The 27,002-nt window shown below is 44.4% G+C and overlaps 1 protein-coding gene across 1 annotated transcript; it reads right to left on the bottom strand.

Moving 5' to 3' along the window:
- Positions 1-1,291: 1,291 nt before the first annotated feature.
- LOC310643677 (cytochrome P450 2H2-like) lies at positions 1,292-26,291 on the bottom strand. Its single transcript, XM_083368164.1, has 9 exons — positions 26,022-26,291; positions 22,651-22,813; positions 10,765-10,911; positions 10,099-10,259; positions 9,665-9,841; positions 6,329-6,470; positions 5,440-5,627; positions 4,289-4,430; positions 1,292-3,992 (listed from the first exon to the last, which is right to left on the bottom strand). The coding sequence occupies exons 1-9, from the start codon at positions 26,196-26,198 to the stop codon at positions 3,811-3,813; spliced, it is 1,479 nt and encodes a 492-aa protein (XP_083224290.1). The 5' UTR covers positions 26,199-26,291; the 3' UTR covers positions 1,292-3,810.
- Between the last annotated feature and the right edge of the window lie 711 nt (positions 26,292-27,002).

Here is a 27,002-nt window from a genome sequence, read left to right as displayed (position 1 = left end):
CAATACTTTTAAATTTGCACTTTTGGGACAATATAGTACCGTATTTTCCGGCGTATAAGACGACTCGGTGTATAAGACGACCCCCGACTTTTGAGAAGATTTTCAAGCTTTTTCGTCTTATACGCCAGAAAATACTTACATGCCAGTTGCCGAGTGTCCGACACAAGCCTGATTCAGCCCCGTCTGATGCAGATGGTGCAAAGCCTCCCTTTTGAAGCCCAAAGGGGCTTTTCCTTCCACCCACCCATTTGAGAGCACATTTGCAGACGGAGCAGCTGCGTGTCTGGAGCCAAGCCCCGCCCAGGAGGCAGTCAGCCAGGTGGGCTCGGAAGACACGCTGGAGAGCTGGGCTTGGGGCGGCCATGCCGAGGCCGGCTGGTGAGCGCCGCTGCATGGTCTGCGGGCGAGAGGGGCGCCAGGCCCGCCAGAAGTCCCTGGAATGGGCTGGCAGCGGGCGGGCACTCCCTTCCTGACCCACCGGGGAGCGTCTCCCAAAGCGCAGCATCTGGCGGCCGGGAGCCCGTCGGCCTGGTCGCTGGCAAGCTGGCCCGCGGCTGGGGCCGGGGCCCAGGAACCAGTAGCCGGGTGGGGGGAAGGAAAGCCGGGCGCGGGCTTCTGCGGCTGGTTGTGAGGCCAGATGCGGGCGTCTGCCAGATTGCCAGTGAGTGGTCTCGAGGCCCCGCTGAATGTCGGGCCTGCCAGGCCCGACATGCCGCCCCCTCTACCCAGGCTCCTCCTGCAGGGGTAGAAGACAACTGCCGGGAGAGATAGCGGGTAGCAGGGCACGCTCTGCTTATGCTCAGATGCCGCTTGGGTGAGGGGCTTCCTGCCGCTCCCGGGGTCTGGCGTTTGCAAGGAGGAGGGGAAGGGGCTTAGAGGCTCTTGGGGGTGGGAAGGGAGAGTCACGTTGGAGGGGGGACTGGACTAAGGAGGCTTGAAGTTGCTTTGCACGAACGGGGACACTCGATTGATTTATGTACTATTTTCCGGCGTATAAGACGACTGGGCGTATAAGACGACCCCCCCAACTTTTGAGATGATTTTCATGGGTTAAAAAGTCATCTTATACGCTGGAAAATACGGTAGTTAAAATCATTTATACAAATCTTTGGAAAAGTATATGAATTTTGAAAGCTGGAAAACTTACAGGAAATTAAGACAAACGGAGCTGGCGATGCTGGAAATTATATTATAGCACATTGATATAACTATATGGTAAGCAGCAATAATTGTCTACAGAAATAATTCTATTATTGTATAAAAGTGAAGAAGACTGAAACCTGAGAAGCTGTTATTTTAAATGATGCTTTATTTCAATGGAGATCCAGTTCATAAAATAGGAAGATGAATTGAGATCAAAGTCTTAGAGCCAGAATTGGTGGTAGATACAAAAAGTGTGGCATGGTAGGCTTGTTGGTGGAAAGCTGGAAAGTCAGGTTAGAGACCCAAGCACGTGATGGGGTGAGCTCCCATCCCGCCCCAGCTCCTGCCAACCTAGCAGTTTGAAAGTATGCAAATGTGAGTAGGTACCACTTTGGTGGGAAAGTAACAGTGCTCTGTGTTGTCATGCTGGCCACATGGCTGCAGAAGTGTCTTTGGACAGCAGTGGCTCAATTGCCTTGGAAAAGAGATGAGCACCACCCACTATAGTCAGCAATGACTAATGGAGTACAATCCGCAGGGAACTCCTTTACCTTTTTATAATTTTGTCTAACAAAAAATATACTTTGTAGATGTAGCTGCTGCTGCTCCTATGCATTTGGTTGCATTTTCTCAGATAGTTGCACAAAAATAGGACACAACTGAATTTTACTGCAACGGATGGAAACTAGTCAAGGAGAGAAGCAACCTAGAACTAAGGAGAAACTTCCTGACAGTTAGAACAATTAACCAGTGGAACAACCTGCCTCCAGAGGTGGTGAATGCTCCAACACTGGAGGTTTTTAAGAAGAGACTGGACAGCCATTTGCCTGAAATGGTATAAGGTTTCCTGCCTGATCAGGGGGTTAGACTAGATGACCTCCAAGGTACCTTCCAACTTGATGATGATGATGATGATGATGATGATGATGATGATGATGATGTCATATATGAGCCTCCAATTGGTCAAGAATTGGAACTTACCATGTGGATTTCTACATGATCATTTTGAAAGGAACAGTTGTTCACCTGGATAAATTTATACACTTAGTGGGCTTCAAATGACAAAAGTCAGGATGCCTTTGATTTCTCTGTATTTTTGTTATGCAAGGCAATAGATTAATGGGGTTTTTTTCCAGTACACCCAAAAACTCTAGTTCATAAATTACCAAGTCTGTGGTGCCATTGGAAGATAGTATAAGTTGTCTTTCACTTATAACCATTTGTTTAGTGACCATTCAAAGTTACAATGGCACCGAAAAAGTGACTTATGACCGTTTTTCACATTTACAACTGTTGCAATATCCTCATGTTCATGTGATCAAAATTTGGATGCTCGGCAACTGGTTCATATTTCTGATGGTTGAAGAGTCCCAGGTTTATGTGATCACCTTTTGCAACCTTCTGACAAGCAAAGTCAGTGGAGAAGCCAGATTCACTTAACAATTGTGCTAATAACTTAACAACTGCAGCAATTCACTTAACAACTGTGGCAAGAAAGGTCATAAAATGGGGTAAAACTCACTTAACTCTTGCTTAGCAACAGAAATGTTGGGCTCAGTTGTAGTCATAACCTGAGGACTACCTATATTGTGGAACCATTTTGGAAGATAGAATATAGCTGATGAAGTCTTGTGATGACTATTTCAACAGGTATGAAGCATATTATCATATCATCTTCACCAGTTGCTGAAGTTGTTGAACAAATTTTGGAATACTTGAAGGCATGTTGATTAATTTTATACGAGGGTAACTGAGGACAGTGTTCCTACTGTCATCTGTGCCTTAGACATCTCTGAGACCCAGCCATTGCCTCAATCTTCTGAATCTAGCTAACAAGTTCTATTGCTTTCTCCATCAAGGCTAAGATTCCCTCTGACACATCCATTTTTTTTGGCAACCATATAAAATGATTTGTCATTTGTTCTTACAAAAAGAAGAGGCAGAAAAAAACCTTATTCTCTGTGCATATGCTTTATTTATTTATTATATGAATTTATATACCCACCCACTTGATATCTAAGAAACTAAGAATATAAGCTGCACACTGCTTATGGAGCAGAACCCTGGTCTATCTAGTCAAGAAGTCTGAACTCACAATCAATTGTACATGGAAGCCCATAATATCCTGGCAGATAGCCTTCATAGACAGTCACTCCCCATTATAGTATTACCCTTTTTATGAATTACTCTTCTAAGAAAAAGGAAGGGCTGGCTTCAAAAAAAGGATTATGGACTAGTTTATGGAAATCTTGGTGATGATGATGATGATAATGATGATGATGTTGGAAGGGACCTTGAAGGTCATCTAGCCCAACCCCCTGCTCAGGCAGGAAACCCTATACCATTTTGAACAAATGGCTGTCCAGTCTTTTCTTAAAAACTTCCAGTGTTGAAGCATTCACCACTTCTGGAGGCAGGTTGTTCCACTGGTTAATTGTTCTGTCAGGAAGTTTCTCCTTAGTTCTAGGTTGCTTCTCTCCTTGATTAGTTTCCATCCGTTGCTTCTTGTCCTGCCCTCCCTTCTTCATCTAACTTTAACTCTAAAAGTGATACACAAGTAGAAATATAAAATAGCTGTTTCTTCATCTTTTGTCAAAGCAAGAACATCCGATGTTAGCAGCGTTGACAGCAGTATTTGGAGCCATATGGTTGGTTGAGTGATTCTGTTTAACGAGGGGTAACACTGAGCTGGTAGGATTTGGGGGCAACTGTCAGAAATCCAGCTGTTGGTGATGTATCAAGGTCATCAGGACCCCCCAATGGCTTCAGAGTAAAATGCTGCAAAATAGCTGTCAGGACAACAAATATTACGATGTCTGCCAATTTCTTGCCTAGACAAACTCGTTTGCCTGCAAGCAAGAATAAAGAAACAATAATTTATTTGTGACAGCTTGCTTAAAAGAGTAAACTGTCCAACAATGGGGTATCAAATGGAACAAAATTAATATGGGGAAGCCCCAGACATTTACTAGCTATTTTTGACATTTAAGATAATTCTTTCTGCATTCGTTTGGAAATATGTTTGACTGATTTTCTATTTCTGCTTTCCAAAAATGTGACTAAAATATACATTTGATCTTGAAAACCATAAGCATTAACATGATTTCCTCCCTTGATTTCAGCTCTAATATTAGGATATTTTTACCTGTGGAAAAAGGAATGAAGAATTCACTCTTTCTCAGAGTTCCCTTTTTGTCCAAGAAGTGCCCAACATCAAATTGTTGTGGGTTAGGGAATTCTCTACTGTCATACAAACAGGACTTCAGAGCCGGAAATATAGTAGTTCCCTAGTTAGACAATGACAAGTTCAATGTTGAAGAGATTCTTTTTCAAGAAAGAGAGAGAAAAACATTTTGGCAAAAATGCATATACACCAAGATAAGTCCATCTCTGCACTAGAATAGTTGATTTGAGGATTGATACCCCTCTAAAACCAATAATATATGTCACTGATGGTTTGATTTGCATTCTAGAATGATTCTGACTATAACCAGCAGAATTCTTAACCAGCAGAACCAACAGAGAATTGTGGGAGTTTCAGCTCAACCAGCACGGTGTATACCAAGTTGGAATGTTATTATTCTGAGATAATTAAAATTGGCCTGGGTAGAATTGCTCTGATACCTAAGAATGAGTAGGATAATTCTAGGTATGTAATATGAAAGGCATGAGATTCATGTCTCAGGTATCCCATAAAAACAGCTCACTTGCTAGTAGCTACTACCAGCCCTTGTGAAATTACAGCCCTCAAAAGCTTATTCTGAATCCTTTAACAAGGACTGTGTGGATATAAACATAGGGGAGCCACAGCCATTCCTAGTGATGGAATGCAGCCGTAGTGATGTATTACACTGATGTGAATAGTTCATGTACCAATATTGTTAAATATTTCTATTACAAGTGCATGGAATGCTTACTGAGAATCAGCCTTCCTTCATCTAAAATCACACATAATTGCTGGGACTGCAACTCCCAGAATTCCTTTGGGCGTGCAGCTACCCCTTTGTGAAACAATACCGGATGGCAGAGTGACACAATTTGTTTTATGCTGTGTTACCTAACTTTTAAATAACATTCCTACAGCATTTTTTTTAAAGGTGAAACAAAGGCAAAAGCTAAATTTGTTATATATTTAACGTAATTGCAATTTAAGTTCAAATGGGTATATTTCTCACACATTTGTCTTTTATGTCAAATTAACAATTGTAATGTGCCTGCTGATTAAGAAGGAATGAGAACATGGCAGATTTGTATAAAGCTCTAGTTGCAGGTTTTATATATAGCAGCTAGACTCACCTTGGGAATGAAATACTGCCTGAAGGAAGTATCCTTGATCACAGCACGTGGCACATTCAGTGGCACAAGAGCTAGGCACCGATGAATTTCGTGGATTACAGCATCAGTGTAGGGCATCTTATCAAGATCTGCCATGCAGGGTGTTTGGGATCGGCCAATTGCAGAATCAATTTCTTGAAGAATTTTCTCTGGATAGAAAAATGTGAGTTTGTAACACAAACTTCCCTGAAAAGATGCTCCATAGCTGAGCAAAGACATCTGCATAGTTTTTCATACGAAGAGCACCTGAGAATATTCTGATATAGTGCAATCTAACAGGTAAAATGCCATGGTATTTCTTGGCTTTCAAACAATTTTTATCAGTGTACTGTATGTATTGAGTCCTGTTTATCAGACTGTTTCTGAATTTTGATCTTCATGTCCCTTTCTGTCAATGTATCCAGTTAAAAGTAAGTCAATGTATGCCAGAAATACACATACATAGGAATCTTATTTGATTACTATTTATACAAAATGTAAGTATAATATTTTCTGTCACTAACCGTTGATTACAAAGCTTAAATAAACTGTGACAAAATTTTACCTGTATTTGCTGCAGAATTCTTCAAAACTGAATGCTGACTGAATGAACAACAATAGTGTAATTCTGTTTTAGACCCTCAGGTTTTTACTCTGTTTTTCTTCTTCTTCCTTTTCTTTCTACCATTGGTTTCTTTTTAATTTTGCATTTTTAAAAATATTTGTTATAGTTGTTTTAAAAAATAAAAGAGTGAAGTCCCTTAGCTTGACCATAGAAAAGTAGGCTTTCTGAGTTTACATTTGTTTTCATTATGGATGGTGAAAACTTCTCTGTAAACCTTAAATAGCAAATCCAATATTATTATCTTACCGTGTACTTTTGGGTACTTCATGAGAACCAGAAGTCCATATTTTAGGACAAGGCTGGTTGATTGTGCTCCTGCAGTGAAAAAATCTAAGGTGCTCCTCACCAAACTGGGAAGATCAAAGGCAGAATGACTGTTCCACCTCTCCTGTACGAAGTGTTGTGATAGAAGACAAATATTTAGAAAGACATTGTTGACTTGAACAAAATAACTTTTGCTTTATGAGGTTTCCATCACACAAAGGCTGAATTCGCTTATCTGCATATATGATTTTTCAATTATTTTTGCTTAGAATATTGTATGAACCCACTGAGATTTTTGAGTCATAATTTAAGGCTTAATGAGTTCTATGAATTAGTTGTGGTTTATTCAGTAAGCCATGCTTAAGCAAAATTGGCTTAATGTGATGTGAATCCCATCTCTATGTTCCTGTGTGCACATCTTATAATCTCTGTCTCCAAGGGCATTGTTATACTTCACAAGTTCGGAATGTTTTAATCAATAGTTGGATAGATGGTATTCCAGCCATGAACAAACTCAGAATAAATTACAATGCAGTGACTTAAGGAGGAAAAGGACCAAAGAAACACATGCAGAATAGTTGTGAGGGTTCCTGTGCGGTAGCAGTCCTCAGAAATCCAAGAACAGTCTCGTTTCTAGAAACCAGTTTTGGAGCCCGTAGTGTATGCTCTTAAAGCATACACGGAAAGGTCAGCACAGCAGGGGGCTGGACAGCTCCAGGCTATAACCGCTTTTGGCGGGAAAGCCTGAATAGAGCGAGTCGTTGACAGCCCCAGGGCATGGTCAGCTCTGGCGGGAAGCCAGGGTTTAAATCCATTGGCCACCTGCACTGGCGGGAAGCCCAGGTTTAAATCTATTGGTCGCCATTCACCTGGGCAGGTCTAAAGAGACGCCAGGTAACCCCTTTGCTCCAGCTTCATTTCTGACTCAATAAAGAAATACTACCCAGCTCAAGTGTCCGTCTCTCTGTGCAACCACGCGACATTTCAGAGCCTAAGGACATGGTCTCCTCCACCTGCCTTTGTTAGATCATACCTATAAACTATTAGAGACAGAGGTGAAAGAAGGCCAAAGGTAAATCACCACCATCCTTCCCTGGTCTGCCTGACAGTTTTAAAAAGTTTGAAAACAAATCTTTGAAACATTTGTGCTGACCTCAAGCATTCCTCAACTGATCAGGAAAGAGAGATGGTGAGGAAGATGATATTTAACCCATTTTCCACCTGAATGCTATTATTCTACCGCCAATTAAATTCTACCCCAGCGTTTTCCTTCCAGTCTACTATTTACTCCCCACATTTAAAAAAAAAAGAATGATAGGAAGGGCATTTAAATTCTTCCCCCCCCCCTCTTTTCCTCTGAACTGATTAGGAAAGAGCTGAGCAATGAGAAAAGAGAACAGCTTTGGTGGAAGTTGAGACCACAGGCAATGGGTTTGAGGGAGAACAAAAGGGGCAAGTGACATCATGCACATCTAATTGTTGTGCAATTGGTGTGACAAGTGTAAAGAATTACACAAGCGGTGTCATTTATATCATATGTAATAATGCAAATTGAACAAACTATTGGTTCTAATGGTTGCCCATGGCTTTAGTTAAGAAAGTAGTGTTTACGAAGTCACAGCCTGGTGGAGTCCTTCCCTGCAGCTACCATCTTCACTGAGTCAATCAAACATGATGAAATAGGGCCAGGTATCTTGGCACCTGGGCTTCACCAAGGAGTAGGGAAGACTGTAAGGACAGAAGACAAGCGTTCTCACCAACGAGAATCTGCCCACTCTCTACAGGCAATGTAACCCCTGCAAATCCTTCTTGTAACAATATTCAAAACCTTAAATAACGTACAATAACATTTCCATTTATGCATTTTTTCTACCAAAGACATTTATTTTATTTATTTATTTATTTTATTTTATTTTAATCCCATTTATATCCCGCCCTTCTCCGAAGACTCAGGGCGGCTTACAATTTAAGCACAAACCAATGTGCTTAGCAATAGCCTTCATTCTATGTATATGCCTGCTTATTAGGGCTTTCATACACCCCCCCAAGCGGCATTATTACAAAGTCAGCTTAATTGCCCCCAACAATCTGGGTCCTCATTTTACCTACCTCGGAAGGATGGAAGGCTGAGTCAACCTTGAGCCTGGTGGGATGCGAACCTGCACTAATTGCAGGCAGCTGGTGTTACTTAAGGAGGCATTAGCCCACTGCTCCACCAAGGCTCACATATAGTGAGATTTTCTTGTGATTATAAAAAAGACATGCAAGGGGTGCAAGGGTTTGCAATGTGGCATATGCAGTACAATGCAGTGAGCCATGTACAGATCTGTACATTGGGGAAACAAAGCAACCACTTCATAAACCCATGGCACAACAAAGGAAAACAAACCCATCAGGACAAGATTCAGCAGCGCATCTGCATTTAAAGGCCACTCTTTTGAAGACAGCAAACTCCACCTTTTGGAGTCTACAACACAGTCCTTTCAGCAGTTCCAAGAAGGCTCCCACCCATTTGCACTATTCAGATGACCCTGAGGACACAGATAACCTCCAGGTGGCCTCAATGTCTCTCTAAAAGGATGCAAATGACCAGCTGTCTGCAAGGAGTATAAATCCTTCCATTCCTCGTCATCCAGTCAGAGTTGAAGAAACTTCTTGGATGAGAAGCAAAATATGTTGAAAGCAAAACAAAAAAGTCCAGTTGCCTCTTGAAAAAGCATCTTTGGGACTCATATTTAAGTATTTGTCCACTTGTTCTGTATTGTGCCTGAACATAAATTAATACAAAGGGGATTCTCTTCTGAAATGTAGATATTATTTGTCACTAGTTTTTTTCTGAGATTTTTAATTTTCCTTAGTTTAATCAACAGCTCTGGGCAGTGGTTGGATTCAAATATGTGAACAACCAGTTCTCTGTGTGGATGCCGCTTCCAGAAGTCCATTCTGGGCCTGGGCAACAAAAAAATAACTACCGGTTCTGCCGAACTGGTGCGAACAGGCTGAATCCCACCACTGGCTCTGTGCTTTCTCAGTGCTCTCCCATCTAATTCTATTCAGGTCCAATCCTACTTAACCTACTTTATCTTACTTATCTTAAAGATTAGATACTGTGATCTGCTGCCATCATACATTAAAATACACACTATTCACCTCTCCATCATCTACTGTATGGGCTAGAAAATATAAGTTATGAGAATGAAGATCTGTGTTTATGGAGTCTTACCTCCTTCAGGCATCCTGCTACCATGGCTGTTTACTCTAACCATTAAGCAAGATTGATCTGAGGAGTTGCCTCAGAGATTGCTTGAGCCCCATTACCTTTTCCATTTTGATAAGAAAGGCATCAATAAAATCTCCTGGATGCTCGGGCTGCAGAGTCTCCTGATGCATTTTCACCTGCCTTGACACAAACTGTTTTAACTCCTCTGTATTTTTAAATATCTTCTGATGAGATCCAGGAAGATAATCCAAGATTGTTGGAAAAATATTGTACAGCTGTGAAGACAATGGTAAAATGTCACGATGATGCACTAGACTGGTGTTTGTCAACTTCAGCAGCTTTAAGATGTGTAGACTTCAACTCCCAAGAATTCCACAGCCAATCATTTCAGCATTTATTCTTTTGCAATGGGGAGAAATGCCCAAAGCTTGATTCTTTTTCTGTCCATATTCCTGATGTTTGGGTTATCTTGGCCCACTTCACAAATGGAATGGAAATTCCCATTGCATGATTCCCTCCTTCCTATACTTGCCTTGGTCATTGTGCAAGACTGAAGGTGGGCATTTTCATCCAACAAGTGCAGGAATCTCAGGAAATCCTTGTCCTCATAATTAAAGCGTTTCCCAAAGACAATTGAACATAAGATGTTGGTTGTTGTCTGGCTGAGGAAACTGGTGGGATCAAATGTCCTTCCTGCCAATAGACAAATAGACTGAACATCCTAGATTACTAAACTCTAATCCAGGGGTATCTACCTCTAGCAACTTTAGGACCTGGGGACTTCAACTCCCAGACCAGGCTGGTTGGGGAATTTTGGGAGTTGAAATCCACAGGTCTTAAAAGTGGCATGGTTGGAAACCCCTGCTCTAATCTAAGAAGAAAGGCCCTAACTTTTCACTGGTGGGTGAATGAACCATGATACCTTTTGGGATGCTCCAAGTGTTCCTAGCCTTTTCCTTATTTTTCTAACTTTTGCTTCTTGAGGGTAAAGGATGTGAAGGATGTGTGTATATAATGTAAGTTCTTATTTGTGGTTTTTACTTGTGTGTAGTGTGCATTGTGGACAGGACTTAATTTTGTTGTGAGTTACACAATGAGAATAAAGATATTCTATTCTATTCTATTCTATTCCATTTCAACAGGTTTGCTAAAGAAGTCCACCTTATGTGGTTTGGAGTGAGGAACTGATTTTTTTTACCATTAGTGCTTTTTAGTCTCTCCACTAAGAAACCAGCTTCCTTCTGGATTTTCTTTTCAATATTCTGGCCCATGCCCAACATGTCCAGTGTGGTCTCTGCAAAATGACGGAGTTGCTTCCATGTTTCTCCATTACTGAAGCCAATTCCTGAGGAGAGCAAAGAAATGAAAATGAATGGGCTTCCAGTTCGCGTGTGCGGCGCTTCCAAATGTGCAGGAACAGTCCACTGCCTGGCGTCCGTTTCTTTCTTTTTTGGAGGACCCTGAAAAGGGTCAAAAATCACCCTGGAGGGGCGATTACCGAGAGGAGGACTTCCTTGCAATCACGGAAGGGTGGCAGCCCTCCGCTTGAATCTGGGACAATCTCCTTTGGCCTGAAGAAGAAGAGACTGGCCATAAAGATGGCCGATCACTAAGCCGCTCCCTGCCGAAAGCCAAAAGCACTACCCAGCACTAAGAAGCAATCTGGAGGACCTGGGTGAGCCTTTACCTTTCCTATTCCCTTAACCCAGACATGTCAAACACAAGGCCCGCGGGCCACAAACGGCCCGCCATATGATTGAATCCGGCCCGCACAACTCTCCCAGAAATTACAAAGGTCCGGCCCCCACCACCTTGGCGCCGGCCCGGCTGAGCACCTGCTCAGTAGGAGGCAAGTGCTGGTGGAGCCCAGCAACATTTGCAGCTCATTAGCCCCTCAACAGCTCATTGGCCAGAGCCCAGGCAGCCTCCTCCCAGTTCCAAAAAAAAAGTGGGACTAAAAAAATTCAATCGATCAATTCAAACTGCTCACAAAAAAAAAACAACTCTCAAAGTTCGAATTGATTGAATGAACTTCTTTGGTTTGTGGGACTGCCTACAAACTTCTTTGCTTCTTTGGACTGCACGTGGAGTCAACGGAGGAAGAAACAGGAGGAGTGGAAAGGTGAGTGGGACCTTTTTCTACTTGCTGTGTGGGTGGGGGCGGACTTGAGGAGGCCAGAGAAAGAGCCGCTCTGTTACCTCTGCTGGCATGCTTTGGCGTTTCATCTCCTCGTTTGGGCGCTGCGGAGGGTGAGCCGAGGCGCCCGGCCAGATCCTGCAGTGCCCCAGCCCAGACGCGCCCGCGGGAGCTGAGCCGCTTGTCTCCTCGTTCGGTCGCTGCGGAGGGCGAGCCGAGGCGCCCGGCCCGATCCTGCAGCGCCCCGGCCCAGACGCGCCCGCGGGAGCTGAGCCATTAATCTCCTCGTTCGGGCGCTGCGGAGGGTGAGCCGAGGCGCCCGGCCCGATCCTGCAGCACCCCAGCCCAAAAGCGCCCACGGGAGCTGAGCCGTTAATCTCCTCGTTCGGGAGCAGCGGAGGGCGAGCCGAGGCGCCCGGCCCGATCCTGCAGCGCCCCAGCCCAGACGCGCCTGCGGGAGCTGAGCCGCTTGTTTCCTCGTTCGGGCGCTGCGGAGGGCAAGCCGAGGCGCCTGGCCCGATCCTGCAGCGCCCCAGCCCAGACGCGCCTGCGGGAGCTGAGCCGCTTGTTTCCTCGTTCGGGCGCTGCGGAGGGCAAGCCGAGGCGCCTGGCCCGATCCTGCAGCGCCCCAGCCCAGACGCGCCTGCGGGAGCTGAGCCGCTTGTTTCCTCGTTCGGGCGCTGCGGAGGGCAAGCCGAGGCGCCCGGCCTGATCCTGCAGCGCCCCAGCCCAGACGCGCCTGTGGGAGCTGAGCCGTTAATCTCGTTCGGGCGCTGCGGAGGGCGAGCCGAGGCGCCCGGCCCGATCCTGCAGCGCCCCGGCCCAGACGCGCCCGCGGGAGCTGAGCCATTAATCTCCTCGTTCGGGCGCTGCGGAGGGTGAGCCGAGGCGCCCGGCCCGATCCTGCAGCACCCCAGCCCAAAAGCGCCCGCGGGAGCTGAGCCGTTAATCTCCTCGTTCGGGAGCAGCGGAGGGCGAGCCGAGGCGCCCGGCCCGATCCTGCAGCGCCCCAGCCCAGACGCGCCTGCGGGAGCTGAGCCGCTTGTTTCCTCGTTCGGGCGCTGCGGAGGGCAAGCCGAGGCGCCCGGCCCGATCCTGCAGCGCCCCAGCCCAGACGCGCCTGCGGGAGCTGAGCCGCTTGTTTCCTCGTTCGGGCACTGCGGAGGGCGAGCCGAGGCACCCGGCCTGATCCTGCAGCGCCCCAGCCCAGACGCGCCTGCGGGAGCTGAGCCGCTTGTTTCCTCGTTCGGGCGCTGCGGAGGGCAAGCCGAGGCGCCCGGCCTGATCCTGCAGCGCCCCAGCCCAGACGCGCCTGTGGGAGCTGAGCCGTTAATCTCGTTCGGGCGCTGCGGAGGGCGAGCCGAGGCGCCCGGCCCGATCCTGCAGCGCCCTAGCCCAGACGCGCCCGCGGGAGCTGAGCCGTTAATCTCGTTCTGGCGCTGCGGAGGGCGAGGAGCGGCTCCGCTGCTGGGGGCGCATCTCGGCCAGGCCTTGCAGGATCCAGGCCGGGCGCCTCGGCTCGCCCTCCGCAGCGCCCGAACGAGGAGACAAGCGGCTCAGCTCCCGCGGGCGCGTCTGGGCTGGGGCGCTGCAGGATCGGGCCGGGCACCTCGGCTCGCCCTCCGCAGCGCCCGAACGAGGAGACAAGCGGCTCAGCTCCCGCGGGCGCATCTGGGTTGGGGCGCTGCAGGATCAGGCCGGGTGCCTTGGCTCGCCCTCCGCAGTGCCCGAACGAGGAGATTAACGGCTCAGCTCTCGTGGGGGCGTCTGGGCTGGGGCGCTGCAGGATCGGCCCGGGCGCCTCGGCTCGCCCTCCACAGCGCCCGAACGAGGAGACAAGCGGCTCAGCTCCCGCGGGCGCATCTGTGCTGAAGCTCCTCTGCCGGGCTTCTTTCGCATGCAATTCTGGGCCAGGTGCTTCTGAGGGCAAGCAGAGGTGCCTGGCCCGGATCCTGCAAGGCCCCGGCCGAGACGCGTCCCCAGCAGCCTCAGGCAAAGTAGCTCGCATGCAAAACAAGCCCGGCAGAGGAGCTGGAGCAGCTCCGCTGCTGGGGACGCGTCTCGGCCGGGCCTTGCAGGATCCAGGCCGGGCGTCTTTGCTCGCTGCTCCGGCTCCTCTGCCAGGCTTGTTTCGCGTGCGAGCTTCTTTGCCGGCCGCTGCTGAGGGAAGATCTCTGGAGAGGAGCATAAGTTGGCAGGGAAGCTGCATGAGGGAAGGCTGCTCCAACCAGCCAGCATCCTTTCCACGCATGAGTGGAAATGGGGTTTCCCTTTCAAGAAGGGCCAGCCTCCCTCATGCAGGACTGGGAAGTGCTGCTCCCTGCCTCCTCTTGCTCTCCAGAGATCTGTCAAGGCAGAAGAAGGAACACACACACACACACACACACACACACACACACACACTCTCTCCAAGCTTGGAGACTAGGAGGCTATCTACATTTGAGCTAACAAACTACCAATCATGCCTGGGCTTGGGAAGAAGGCCCTTTCCATCCTCTGCACATGCTTGGCTGCAGATGTTTGGGGAGGTGAAGAGCTTGTGGGGCAATGAGATGTCCCCACATCAAATTAGCTGGTGCAACGTGTTCTCTCCTGACCTAGGCATTTCGAGTAAGCTGCGCTGAGTGAGCAGCATTGAGCTGGCCACGCCCACCCGGTCACGCCCACTTGGTCACGCCCACCTGGCCACGCCCACCCGGCCCCCTGAAGGCAACCATAACGCTGATGTGGCCCTCAGTGAAATTGAGTTTGACACCCCTGCCTTAACCATTTTCCTGTGGGACTTTCCTGAAAATCTCCTTCCCCATTTTTTGAGAAAACGGCGAATATCTACTCTGGGAACAAATCTTAAAGCCTTAAAGCTTTAAAAGAAATTTAATTAATTCAGCAAAGAAATTAAGCAATTTCATCTGTATTTACTAAAAAGCTTCTATTTTTTTTGCTGGGGAGCCACTATCCTATCTTCTCTCTAAGCTGTGAATTAAGGAAAAAAAATGGATTAATGTTACAAAAGTTCTATATTAATTTGGAAAAAAAAGAAAGTTTTTACATTGCCTTTTATATGTTATTGATGACATCTTGTGGCAAAACGTGGTACAGCAAGTAAATTTCTTTTTTCTGTTGTGAGAGCTGACTGAATAACAGAGCTGTCCTTGACATTATTCTTAAAGATAAGTGTGGGAACACCTGGCACTGAAAACAACTCTTTTGGAGGTGGATAATCCTTGATTCTTATTAAAATAGCCTCCATGGAAGACTTAGCTGCAAACAATAATGAAATGGATGAATATATCCCACCACTTGATTATAAATTGATACTGGACATGATTTTGGCAATGACAGAGCAAATTAAAGCCATACTGCAAGAAAAATCTGACAACTCAAAGCCACCAAATCAAATTCTGACTTTAAATGAGGAAAAGATAACCCAAAACCAAAAAGAAGAAGTGGAAACTAACACTAAAATAGGAGATTTCAAAGAACAACAAAAGCAACCTATAGAAAACCTTAAAGCCCAAACTTTAATGGCAACTACAAAACTTACAACTCAAAAAGCAACAGCACCTGAAGAAAGCAATATTAAGAGTGAAGACACTAAAGGCCTTCAAATACACTATATTGAGAATTCAACTAATCAAATGACAATCATAATACCAGCTACTACTTTCTTCCTAACCCAGATAGAATTGGAAGAACAAAAAGACTTGACTGATCTAATGACAACTATATTACATCAATCATCAAAAAGTGAACTATCAAAGCAAAACTACAATGGCTACAAAGGGGACATTTTCCTTGCAAAATTGACATTTGGTTACGTTCCCTGGATTCAAATAAGGGCTATAGGAAGAAAGGAAGATACATTTGAGAATTTAAAGATGCCAAGTGGGAAGCCTGGTTGGCACAAAAGGAAGGCAAGAGTTAGATTTAAAAAACTGAACTTGTTTCTTTTTTAGGATTCCTAAAGATAGAGTATAAAAATACCTTTCGATGGATTAAGGGAAATCTCTAAAAATATAACTGATTCTATATTTAGCTTTTGATCTGTAAGGGAAAACAAAAGTAAGCTCTTAGAATATAATTTTGAACTATATTATAGAAATTGGAATGATATAGCAAAAGATAGTATTTTAACAATTGAAGTACGGTTAAGATGACTTATAGAAGATATTAGTTGTTACTTTTGAACTATATTATAGAATCTAGAATTTTATATGTAAAAGATAGTATTTTAAAAATTGTTGAATGGTTAAGATAAAAAATATACTTCTAATAATTGGTGATTTGTTAAGATGAAAACTAGACTTTAATGGTAAAACATAAGAATGTTTTGTAATGAACAATGTAAGTTTTGTAGACAAGAGAATTATTCTTTATGGAAATAGGGAAATGTGGGTTACCCAAAAATTAAGCTTTCTTTTGTATACTACAGGCTATTCTAGAATATTTTATTGCAATTAGATAAAATTTAAAAACAGGATATTGATATATATTAGTGAAAATATATTGAAATTTTTTTTAATTGACAAGTGCAACTAGAACTGTATTAACTTGATTATTTTGACTACGTGATAACTAAGGGAATCAGAGGGGGAATCCCTGTTGATGTAACCTGCACTATTTACAACTTGTTATTTGTTATTTTGACTACCCAACCACCATATTACTTCACAAATACATGTATATGTAAATATTCAAAAAATCAATAAAACTTGTAAAAAAAAGAAATGAAAATGAATGGAAGAAGAGATTGCTCACAATGGTGAAAAGGTTGTCACTGGATTTCTTAAAATACATTGCACAACAAATGTATTTTTCATAATGCTAGTCAAAAAATTCTTGTGCTGCTTATACAATTGTCTGTGATGGAGAAAGATGAGGCAATGCAATGTACCATGTTATACTATGGAAATAAATAATCTTTCTGACCCTCTGATTCAACAGCGTTCTCTCTGATTACCAGCAACCAGACAGTCTTGCCTGTCTTTTGCTACTTGAGCCTTTTCAAACTGTGTATTGAATTTGAAAGCTTCTTCAGGTCAGCAAATACAGTAACTACCAACCAGTGGTCTTTATTTTGAACTGTGCTTGGTTTTCAAAGAAACAGACAAGGACACAAAAAGTCAAACATATATCACCTCATCTCTACCCCCACTATTAAATGTCAAAAATTCACATAGTGCTCTTACATTTCAACATGACCACAATATTTGATAAAAGTGGTTTCCAGGATGCTTCTCTCTTATGTAAATAATGAGTTACCGTAATTTCCCACCACTCCTAAAAGAGAAGTGTCCAACTTTGGCAACTTTAAGACTGGTGGACTTCAACTCCCAGAAGTCTATACCTGGAAGTTCATCTCCCATGTTGCCTGGGGAATTCTGGGAGTTGAGGTCCACAAGTCTTAAAGTTTCTAGCGTTGGACATCCCTGTTCTAAAGCAATGATTCAGTACTATGGTTTGTCATATAATAGATTTTACCAGAGGCTTTTTCAAGTAAAGCTATAGACCATATCTTTTCAAGTCATCTATCCAATGAAATATCCAAGTATTTCTATTTTGGTGGAGGTGGGGGTTGGTACCTTTGAGTTAGTGTTGACTCCCAGTGACTGCCAGGATAATTCTCTGTAGTTTTCTTGACAAGATTTCAGAAGTGGTTTGCCATTGCTTACTTCCTATGGCTGAGTGACTGGCCCAAGGTGCACCCAACTGTTTTTGTATCTGAAGCAGGACTAGACCTCACAGTCTTCCAATTTCTACCCTGATGCCCTAACCACTACACCAGACTAGCTTCCATTGTCCAGCAATGATTAATGGGTTGCTAAAATAATAATAATAATGCGGTAATAAGTTTTTATTATGCGGTTTCTGATTCTGGCCATCAAACATATATATCAAATCTAGCTTCAGACAGAATTGACTCTTTTTTGTTGTTATTTAAGACATTTCTTCAGACATGTTTCTCTGAAAGTCTGGTACATTATCACATTCCTAATAAAGGTGGAAGAATGTTCCCTTTAGTTTACAGCCTTGCTAGCATCTCACTGAATATTGAAAAGATAGATACATGTGAGATTTCTGTTGGGGTTTGATGCCACCAAAGTACATTTTTACATTTTTCTTGTAAATTAACTCTGACAGATTCATTTGGAAACTTAATTGTAATTACGTTTTGATATTTTCACTTTTGTGTTTGTGTAAGAGTGCGTGAAACGCTATGTGTACGTACTACAGTACTGTATGTCATATTTAAATAAGGAGGAGGAGATCATTGTGTTTTGTTACTACATGATCCACCATGCTTGTTGTTGTGACTCAGGGCCAGCCTGTGGGTCCGACAGCCGGGTCCGATGTATCGGAGGACTCAGATGTGGGGGAGGAGGGAAACGAACCGGCTGATGATGATTTGGAGACTTTGCAGAGTCCTCAGCCGGGAACCTCTTCTCAGCTGTGTGAGCCCGAGAGTGCGGAGGATGATGACCCACAGCTGGCCCTGTTCAAGGACGCCCGACGCAGGAGGCAGACGAGCAGGGACAAACAAAGGAAGGCTATGGGACTCCTCGGGAGGAGGCACAGGGAGACCACGCCCTGAGCTCTCTATAAAAGAAGTGTTTGGGGAGGGGCTAGTTGCTGAAAGCAACTTTTTCGTTTGAGAAGTCAAGCTCTTGTATTTTTGTAACAGTGTAATTAAAACTTGGCAGAAGCCTTTTGATCTTGGACGCTTTCCAGACTCTTCCTTTGATTAGGGGTGCGAGAAGAGGGCTGGTTCAGAACACTTGTGTTCTCAGCTTTTTCACTCATGCCTCTAATATGGAAGTTGTTTTGCCTGTTACAATCTTCAGCATCAGTCAGGAATACGTTCACATTCGTACTATCTTCTTCAATCTTCTTTATGCTAGAGGTACTGGTTTAGTACTTTAATCAGAAACTTGACTAACTGAGCAACATCTAGTATTTTTCTTGATAAGTCTTGTGCAAGTGATGAATTCTTTCAGATATAGAGGTAGTTACAACCATAATTGAGCCCAACATTTCTAAGTGAGACAAATATTTAGTGATTGGCCTCATTTTATAACCTTTCTTGCCATAGTTGTTAAGTGAATCACTGTGGTTGTTAGTAACTCAGTTGTTAAGTGAATCTGTCTTTCTCATTAACTTGGCTTGACAGAAGGTTGCAACAGGTCCTGGTACACTGCAACCGTCATAAAATGAGTCAGTTGCCAAGAATCTGAAATAAAATAATAATAATAATAATAATAATAATAATAATAATAATAATAATAATAATAAAAAAGTTGGAAGGGACCTTGGAGGTCACCTAGTCCAACCCCCTGCTCAGGCAGGAAACCCTATACCATTTCAGACAAACGGCTGTCCAGTCTCTTCTTAAAAACTTCCAGTGTTGGAGCATCCACAACTTCTGGAGGCAGGTTGTCCCACTGATTCATTGTTCCGACTGTCAGGAAATTTCTCCTTAGTTCTAGGTTGCTTCTCTCTTTGATCAGTTTCCATCCGTTGCTTCTTGTCCTGCTTTCAGGTGCTTTGGAAAATAGCTTGACTCCCTCTTCTTTGTGGCAGCCCCTGAGAGACTGGAACACTGCTATCATGTCACCCCTCGTCCTTCTTTTCATTAAACTACACATACCCAATTCCAGCAACCGTTCCTTATATGTTGTAGCCTTCAGTTCCCTGATCATTTTTGTTGCTCTTCTCTGTACCCTTTCTAGAGTCTCGACATCTTTTTTACATTGTGGTGACCAAAACTGGATGCAGTATTCCAAGTGTGGCCTTACCAAGGCATTGTAAAGTGTCATTTTGTCCATGTGATGATGGGGATGCTGCAACAATCATACTGTACATGTGAAAAACATTCATAGCTCACTTTTTTCAATGCCATTGTAACTTCAAATGGTCACTAAACGAACTGTTGTAAGTTGAGGACTACCTGTACTTACTTTTTTTTTCTGAAATAAGGGATTTCTCCCATTCCAGCTTCAGGTCCTGTTTAAATTCTTCAACTAAATGCTTAACAGAGTTAAAATCCTCTGCATTTTGGCCTCATCTCCACTGGAGAAGGGCTGCTGGTTGGTTGTTTCCAGCTCTTTCAGGTTACATTTTAATCCCTTTCTTTTGTTGCGAAATGCCCTTCCTGGTTACTGTGTATTTTTTAAAGTCTTTAGAATTCAGTGGAGGAATTCAGCAGAGATAAGCAGTTGATAATATTTATTTATTTATTTATTTATTTATTTATTTATTTATTTATTTATTTATTCGTTTTATATACCGCCCTTCTTCCGGAGGACTCAGGGCGGTGTACAGAGCAAAGTAAGTATACAATAAACCAACAATAAAACAAATAAAACCCCAGATCTACAAATAAAACCCCAAATCTATCAGGCCAGGCCGGCTTGCTGGAATAGATAGGTTTTTAAATCTCGCTGAAAGGTGCGAAGGTCAGGGGCCATCCGGATTTCGGCTGGTAAGCGGTTCCAGAGGATTGGCGCAACCACCGAGAATGCTCTCCCCCTGGGGGTCACCAGCCGGCATTCTCTGACCGGTGGCACCCTGAGGAGGCCCTCTCTGTGGGAGCGCACAGGACGGAGGGGTGTTGACGCTGGCAGTAGGTGCTCCCGTAGGTAATCTGGACCCATGCCATGTAGGGCTTTGTATGTCATCACTAGCACCTTGAATTTCACCCGGAAGGCAACTGGAAGCCCGTGCAGCTCACGAAGCAGAGGTGTAATATGGGAGTATCGGGGAGCCCCCAAAAGCGTCCGTGCAGCTACACTCTGTACCAGCTGAAGCTTCCGAGTGATTCTCAAGGGCAGCCCCATGTAAAGAGCGTTGCAGTAGTCAAGACGAGAGGTCACAAGTGCATGGGTGACTGTACGTAAGGCATCCAGGTCCAGATAGGGTCGTAGCTGGCGCACCAGACGAACCTGAGTGAAAGCCCCCCTAGTCACAGCTCCTATGTGATCTTCTAAGGAGAGCTGTGAATCTAGGAGGACACCTAGGTTGCGAGCCCTATCTACGGGGGGCAGTAACTCGCCCCCAATATTAAGGGATGGAATACTCTGAATATCCTGACATGCCAGTATGTACAGCCATTCAGTCTTGTCCGGGTTGAGTTGAAGCCTGTTCCTCCCCATCCATTCCCGGACCGCTTCCAGGCAACGGGACATCACTAGGTAAGACTCTAGGACAAGCATTCAGCTGTTTTCAGCTGAGGCTGAAAACTTCCTCCAGGGTCTTTTTAAGAGCTTGAGAAACCTGGGGCCGAATGTTCACTTGGAGGATTCGCCCCTCCACTCATTTTTCTCCTAACGTCCCACTTAATGTAATTTGTCTCTGTTTCTTTTTACATATTGAAATCAACATCCAAGTAATGGTGAGGACAGAGGGAAGACTTGAAATGATGTTTGCTGATGTAATTTAACTCAGGGTTTTACAGCTTGGACAACTTTGATTCTGCGGTTGAAAAACAATGCTTTAACTGAATAGCTTTGCTGCCTTCAATAAAGGAGACGTGATGGCCTAGCAGTTAAGATGCTGGGCTTATTGACCGGAGGGTTCAAGACACAACTACCGCATGGAGCTCCCAATACTTCCTCCAGCTCTGCCCCCCCTTGCAGTTTGAAAGCATGCAAATGCCAGAAGATAAATAGGTACCACTTCAGTGGGAAGGTAACAACATTCCGCGCAACTCAAGAGTATAATTATGGACAGGGAAAACCTTTACTTTTAATAAAACATCTATCTGAACATTTCAAATACAGAATTATACTTCAGCGAACATCTCCATACAAGAAATCCAGAGCAAGTACTTCCTTTGCCCTCTAAAAAAGTTTGACTGCCTCATCAAAAGAAATTAAATTACTATCCCTTTGGCTTACTATTCTTTAACCTGAACTTTGTATCCTGTCCCATAATTAATGTTTACACACACGCTCATTTAGTCTGGAATAGCTGATCAGCCCATACTGTCTTCGTCCCTTGCTTTCCACTGTCATGGCAATGTGTATGGCTAGTATATCTTTCTCCTTTTCTTTGCTCCTAAGTCTCCTAATAAACTTCATAGATAAAGAATCAGGACCAAGCAATAAATGGGGTTTTGACTGGGCAAATGGTTGGAAAGTAAGACTTGCCTTGCCTCTCTCAAACCAGTTGCTGAGTTAGACAATGGTTTTAACTGATAAAAAGAGAGAAGAATTTTATAGAATATGTAGTTCCATCGAAATTTAGTTTCCCTTGTTTCTTGCCATCTGTACATTTAGGACAGAGAAACAGTGTAATGTAGTGCCGGAAGTGTCAGACTGGAAAGACGTAAGTTTCACATTCCTACTAGGCAAATTCAGTAAGTGTCTGTGGACCAATCATTCTCTTTCAGCCCAACCTGCCTCACAAGGTTGTGGGGAAAATCTGGAACACTTCTATTTAAGCCATCTCAGATAGAAAGTATGCTGTGACTCTAGAGATCAATCAACTGTCACTATTCCCTATGGAGTCCAGTGGACAAAGCTGGGTTTATGAGACACCAAGTGAGAGTCATCTCTAAAGAAGCAACAGAATGATAGAGTTGGAAGGGACCTTGGAGGTCTTTTAGTCCAACCCCCTGCTCAGGCAGGAAACCCTATGCCATTTCAGACAAATGTTTGTCCAATCTCTTCTTACGTGATGGAGAACCTATAGCATTTTGATAGTTGCTAAACCATAAACCTTAATGGTTCCAGAAAGCATAGCCAATAGTGAGGATTCAAAGTTCAACAATACCAGTGGGGTAAAAGGATTCCCTACTCCTGTTATTGAGGTGGCATGTAATGTGTGGCTGAAAAAGCAGTCACTGAGGCAAGAATGGTTGTTTTCTAAAATCTACTTTTGTTCTGTCTGGAGAGTTGGTCATGCTTGTGTAGGTTTGGCCTTTTTTGTGGTTAAGCCCTTCAAACAAACCTGTTCCATTGGCGGTTTTCATAAGGATGGGTGATGCTCCTCTGCCACCAAACTCATCTCCTTGTGCAACCAAGGCCTCCATCACTACATCGTGTCCATACAGCACCACAGCTGGTGTAGAGCCCAAGTAGATAGTGAATACTGGTCCATACTTCTGACTTAGCTATAGAGGAGAAACCATAAGCTATGGTGTGACTTAGTTTCATTTGACAATAGTTTACACAAGGATGTTCTGAAGAACTGAGGGCTATTATGCACATAAAGCTTTTCTATAACTTTCTCAAGTAGCTTTATCTTGTTTGAGAGCTATTCAAACAAGGCTGCTAATAAATTCTTCAGTCACATAGATAAATCAAGACTTCTCATTTTTAGTGGTCCACTGTAGATTGATACTAGATACATGGCAACCTGTTATTTGGCCATGAGCAGAAAGCACATCCTGCTCTTTATTCTGTAGGATTTTTAAAGTTCAAAAAGACCAGGTCGCCATCAGAGTCATTGTCAGTCACAAGTCTTTATTGATCTTTTAAAATCCAGCTCTACAGAGGTAGGATATGCTCTCTGTCCGAGGTACAAAGGATCAGGATCATAAATCTTACAATGATTTGTCCTCTCTGGAGCATTTGATAGGACTGTGATGCACTTTGAACTGGCATCTCCCTAATTTCTACTCAGCTGGAGATGTTCCTCCCTCCTTCCTGAGGACCAGCTCTGAGGAAAGACAGCAGGACCATTGCTTGGGGACTATGTGGTGATTTCATTTGGGCCTCATCCTGACCTTATCAGACCTGGCAATTAGAATAGGAATGGGCAACCTTTGGTCCTAACTTTCAATCTTGGTCTACAAGAGATTAATTTAGACTGGCTGATAAAAGCTCCCGGCAGCTCACTAATTTAGGAAGGATACCAGCAAGAGGGAGAGGAGAGATGGGGATCAGGAGAATAACTATATCCAAAAGATAAGATAGTATCCTACATACTTTTGGTTCTGGCCTCCTGCTTTTTTTCCATCACCCACCCAGTGACCCCAAACATGTTACGTCTTGCAGCTTTTGACTGGAAAATTTTCTCCACACCTGTGTTACAGGAAGAATTGTGCCTGAGTTAACTTGTTTTCCTCCTCCTTTCTCATGTCTTTTTAGATTTCAAACCTGTACGAAGGGACCATTAATTTGCTGCAATCATTTAAGATGCTCTGGGAGCTTTCTAAAAGGGCATTCATTTTTTTTCTTTTCCAGTCAGACTGCTAGGGGTGAGTCTGTTAGGTGCTACATGTAGGCAATGGACAGGCCTTCATCCAAAGTGAGACTATCGCCCAGTTTTCTTTGCCTCACCCCTTTTCCAACTGTACATGCTCATGAGGCTGCCTCTGTCAGAATGCTGTCTAAGAATTGTTTCCAGAGGCGTTTTCCTTCCACCTCTTCTGTACTGACTTCCTTCTCATTCCTCCCATCTAGGGTTACTTCTCTGGGTTTCACTCAACTGCATGCAAACATCAGAACAACATAGGTTTTTCTTTCTTTCTCTGAAATGATACTCCTGATTAGTCAGGGAGTAAAAGGTATCCAGCCTGAGCTTCTTGCTGCATTGCTGCCTGATCTGAGTTGAGCAGGATTTTCTCCCATTTAATAATAGGCAGAATTGGTTATGAACCTGACACGATAATCTTACATTCAGCATCTTCTAGTTCCTTTCTGCGGTTATAATGCATTCTTTCTTGAACTGGAAGAGCTGGAAGAGGCCACACTTGAATTCTAACACCAGAGGATTTAGCCAGTATTCTCTCTTTTAAGTAGCATGCTATTATTATTATTATTATTATTATTATTATTATTATTATTATTATTATTATTATTATTATTATTATTATTATTATTATATTTATATACCGCCCTTTCCTGAAGGACTCAGGGCGGTTTACAGGGCATTATAAAATCATACCAATACAAAATACAAAGTTAAAAGACAAATAAAAGATTAAATTATCCCTGAAAATAAAACCCCAGTTAAAATTCTCAGCCTGGGCCAGAGAGCTCAAAGAGCCAAGTCTTCAGGTCTTTGCGGAATGAACGTAGGTCAGGGGTAGTCCTGAGCTCCACAGGCAGCTGGTTCCAGAGGGCAGGCGCACCCACAGAAAAGGCCCTCCCCCTGGGTGTTATCCGCCGGCAATCTTTTACCGGCGGCACCCTGAGAAGACCCTCCCTCTGCGAGCGCACTGGACGAAGGGAACTTGATGCTGGCAGCAGGTGTTCCCTCAAATATCCTGGAGCCAAGCCATTTAGGGCTTTATAGGTCATCACCAGCACCTTGAATCTCACCCGGAGGGCAACCGGAAGCCAATGCAGCTCATGGAGTAGAGGTGTTACATGGGAGTATCGGGAAACCCTCATCACAACTCATGCGGCCGCATTCTGCACCAGTTGAAGCCTCCGAGTGGTCCTCAAGGGCAGCCCCATGTAGACAGCATTGCAGTAGTCTAAACGGGAGGTCATGAGCGCATGAGTGACTGTGCGTAGGGCATCTCGGTCCAGGTAGGGTCGCAACTGGCGCACCAGGCGAACCTGGGCAAAAGCTCCTCTGGTCACGGCTCCTATATGATCTTCAAAATTGAGCTGTGAGTCCAGGAGGACGCCCAAGTTGCGAGCCCTATCAATGGGGGGTAACACCTCACCCCCCATCATTAAAGGTGGAATAGTTTGGTTAGCCCGGGATGCCGATATGCAAAGCCACTCAGTCTTGGCAGGATTGAGATGAAGCCTGTTTTTCCCTATCTAGACCTGGACCGCCTCCAGGCAACGGGACATCACGGCGAGGGCATCGCTGGGTTGGTTCGGGGTGGAGAGAAAAAGTTGGGTATCATCAGCGTACTGATGATACCCCACCCCGAAACCACGAATGACCTTGCCCAGGGGCTTCATATAGATGTTGAACAGGAGGGGCGAGAGAACCGACCCCTGAGGGACTCCACAAGTGAGAGGCCTCGGGGTGGATCTCTGCCCTCCTGTCAACACCGACTGCGAGCGGCCCAGGAGATAGGAGAAGCACCGTAAAACGGTGCCTCCCACTCCTAACCCCCTGAGACGTCGCAGCAGGATACCATGGTCGATGGTATCAAAAGCCGCTGAGAGATCTAATAGGACTAGGACAGAGGAGCAACCCCTGTCCCGAGCCCGCCAGAGATCATTCACCAGCGGGACCAGTGCCGTCTCCGTGCTGTGACCGGTATGTTTTATGCCAGTATCTAGTTTTGTTTAGCAAACTTACAGTTACAAATTTAATATAGCTATACATTTTATAGTTTACATCTACTTTTCTATAGCAAATCAGTCAATCAATCATCAGGCAGGCAGGCCTCCACTGTGCTTGTTTACCTTCTCCAAGGATCTAGGAAAATTCTTAGTATCCAGCTGCAGAAAGTTCCCAATCAATGGGAGAGGGAAAGGACCAGGTGGCATCCTCCTCCTTTGAGAAGTCTTTCTCCGGACTGACATAAAAAGAAGGCAGGTCACAAAGAGCAGGACAATACTTGTGAATCCGAAAGGCTCCATCCTGCAAAGCAGGAGTCAAAAGTCGTAGAATTGATTGAAGATGTTTCACCACCCGAGATATACAAAACCAGTAAGATGAAGGAGGGGCTGCAGCTAGCCCAGGGGTCGGCAACCTCGGCTCTTTTATGACTCGTGGACTTCAACTCCCAGAATTCCTGAGCCAGCATAGCTGGCTCAGGAATTCTGGGAGTTGAAGTCCACGAGTCATTAAAGAGCCGAGGTTGCCGACCCCTGAGCTAGCCAATTTGGACACAGTTCAAATAAAACAGATCCCGCTGCACGTACAGGTCTTACATCTTTTGCCAGCTCAAGAGTCCTCTGCATGTTTCCTGTTTTTTGTGAGAGAAGCTTTTGAGTGTGCAGTTTGATCCTACAGCTGCAAATACATGGAGTTCCTGCAGAACTTACAACGCTGTATGCATAAAAACGAGGGCACTGAACATATGGAGGCAGAACACTTCATAATCAAACTGGACCAGGCAAAACCTTGCTTCCATTAAAATGAGTGACTTATAGGTTTGCCTTCATGCTTCCTCATTCTGCTCCACCCTTCATTTTGCTTTCACAACCCCCCCCCCCCAAGATCTTTTATTTCCTGCAGCTATTAATTGTGTTTCTCTTGGTTTCTGGTCTTTTTTTTCTGTTCAAAAGTTGTTAGTCTTGGAAAGAACTATCTTCTAAATGGGTCACATGATCTAATGGTTAATGTGATTTCATACTCTGGAGTCCAAGTGCTACAAAATGAGAAACACCTTCTTCAAGAAACAAAAAAAAAATGAAGAGAATTAAGGGTACACTGGAAAA

The sequence above is a fragment of the Vipera ursinii genome, assembly GCF_947247035.1.
Source record: "Vipera ursinii genome assembly, chromosome: 1".
Taxonomy (NCBI): Eukaryota; Metazoa; Chordata; class Lepidosauria; order Squamata; family Viperidae; genus Vipera; species Vipera ursinii.
This window is presented reverse-complemented; position numbering and strand designations above follow the sequence as displayed.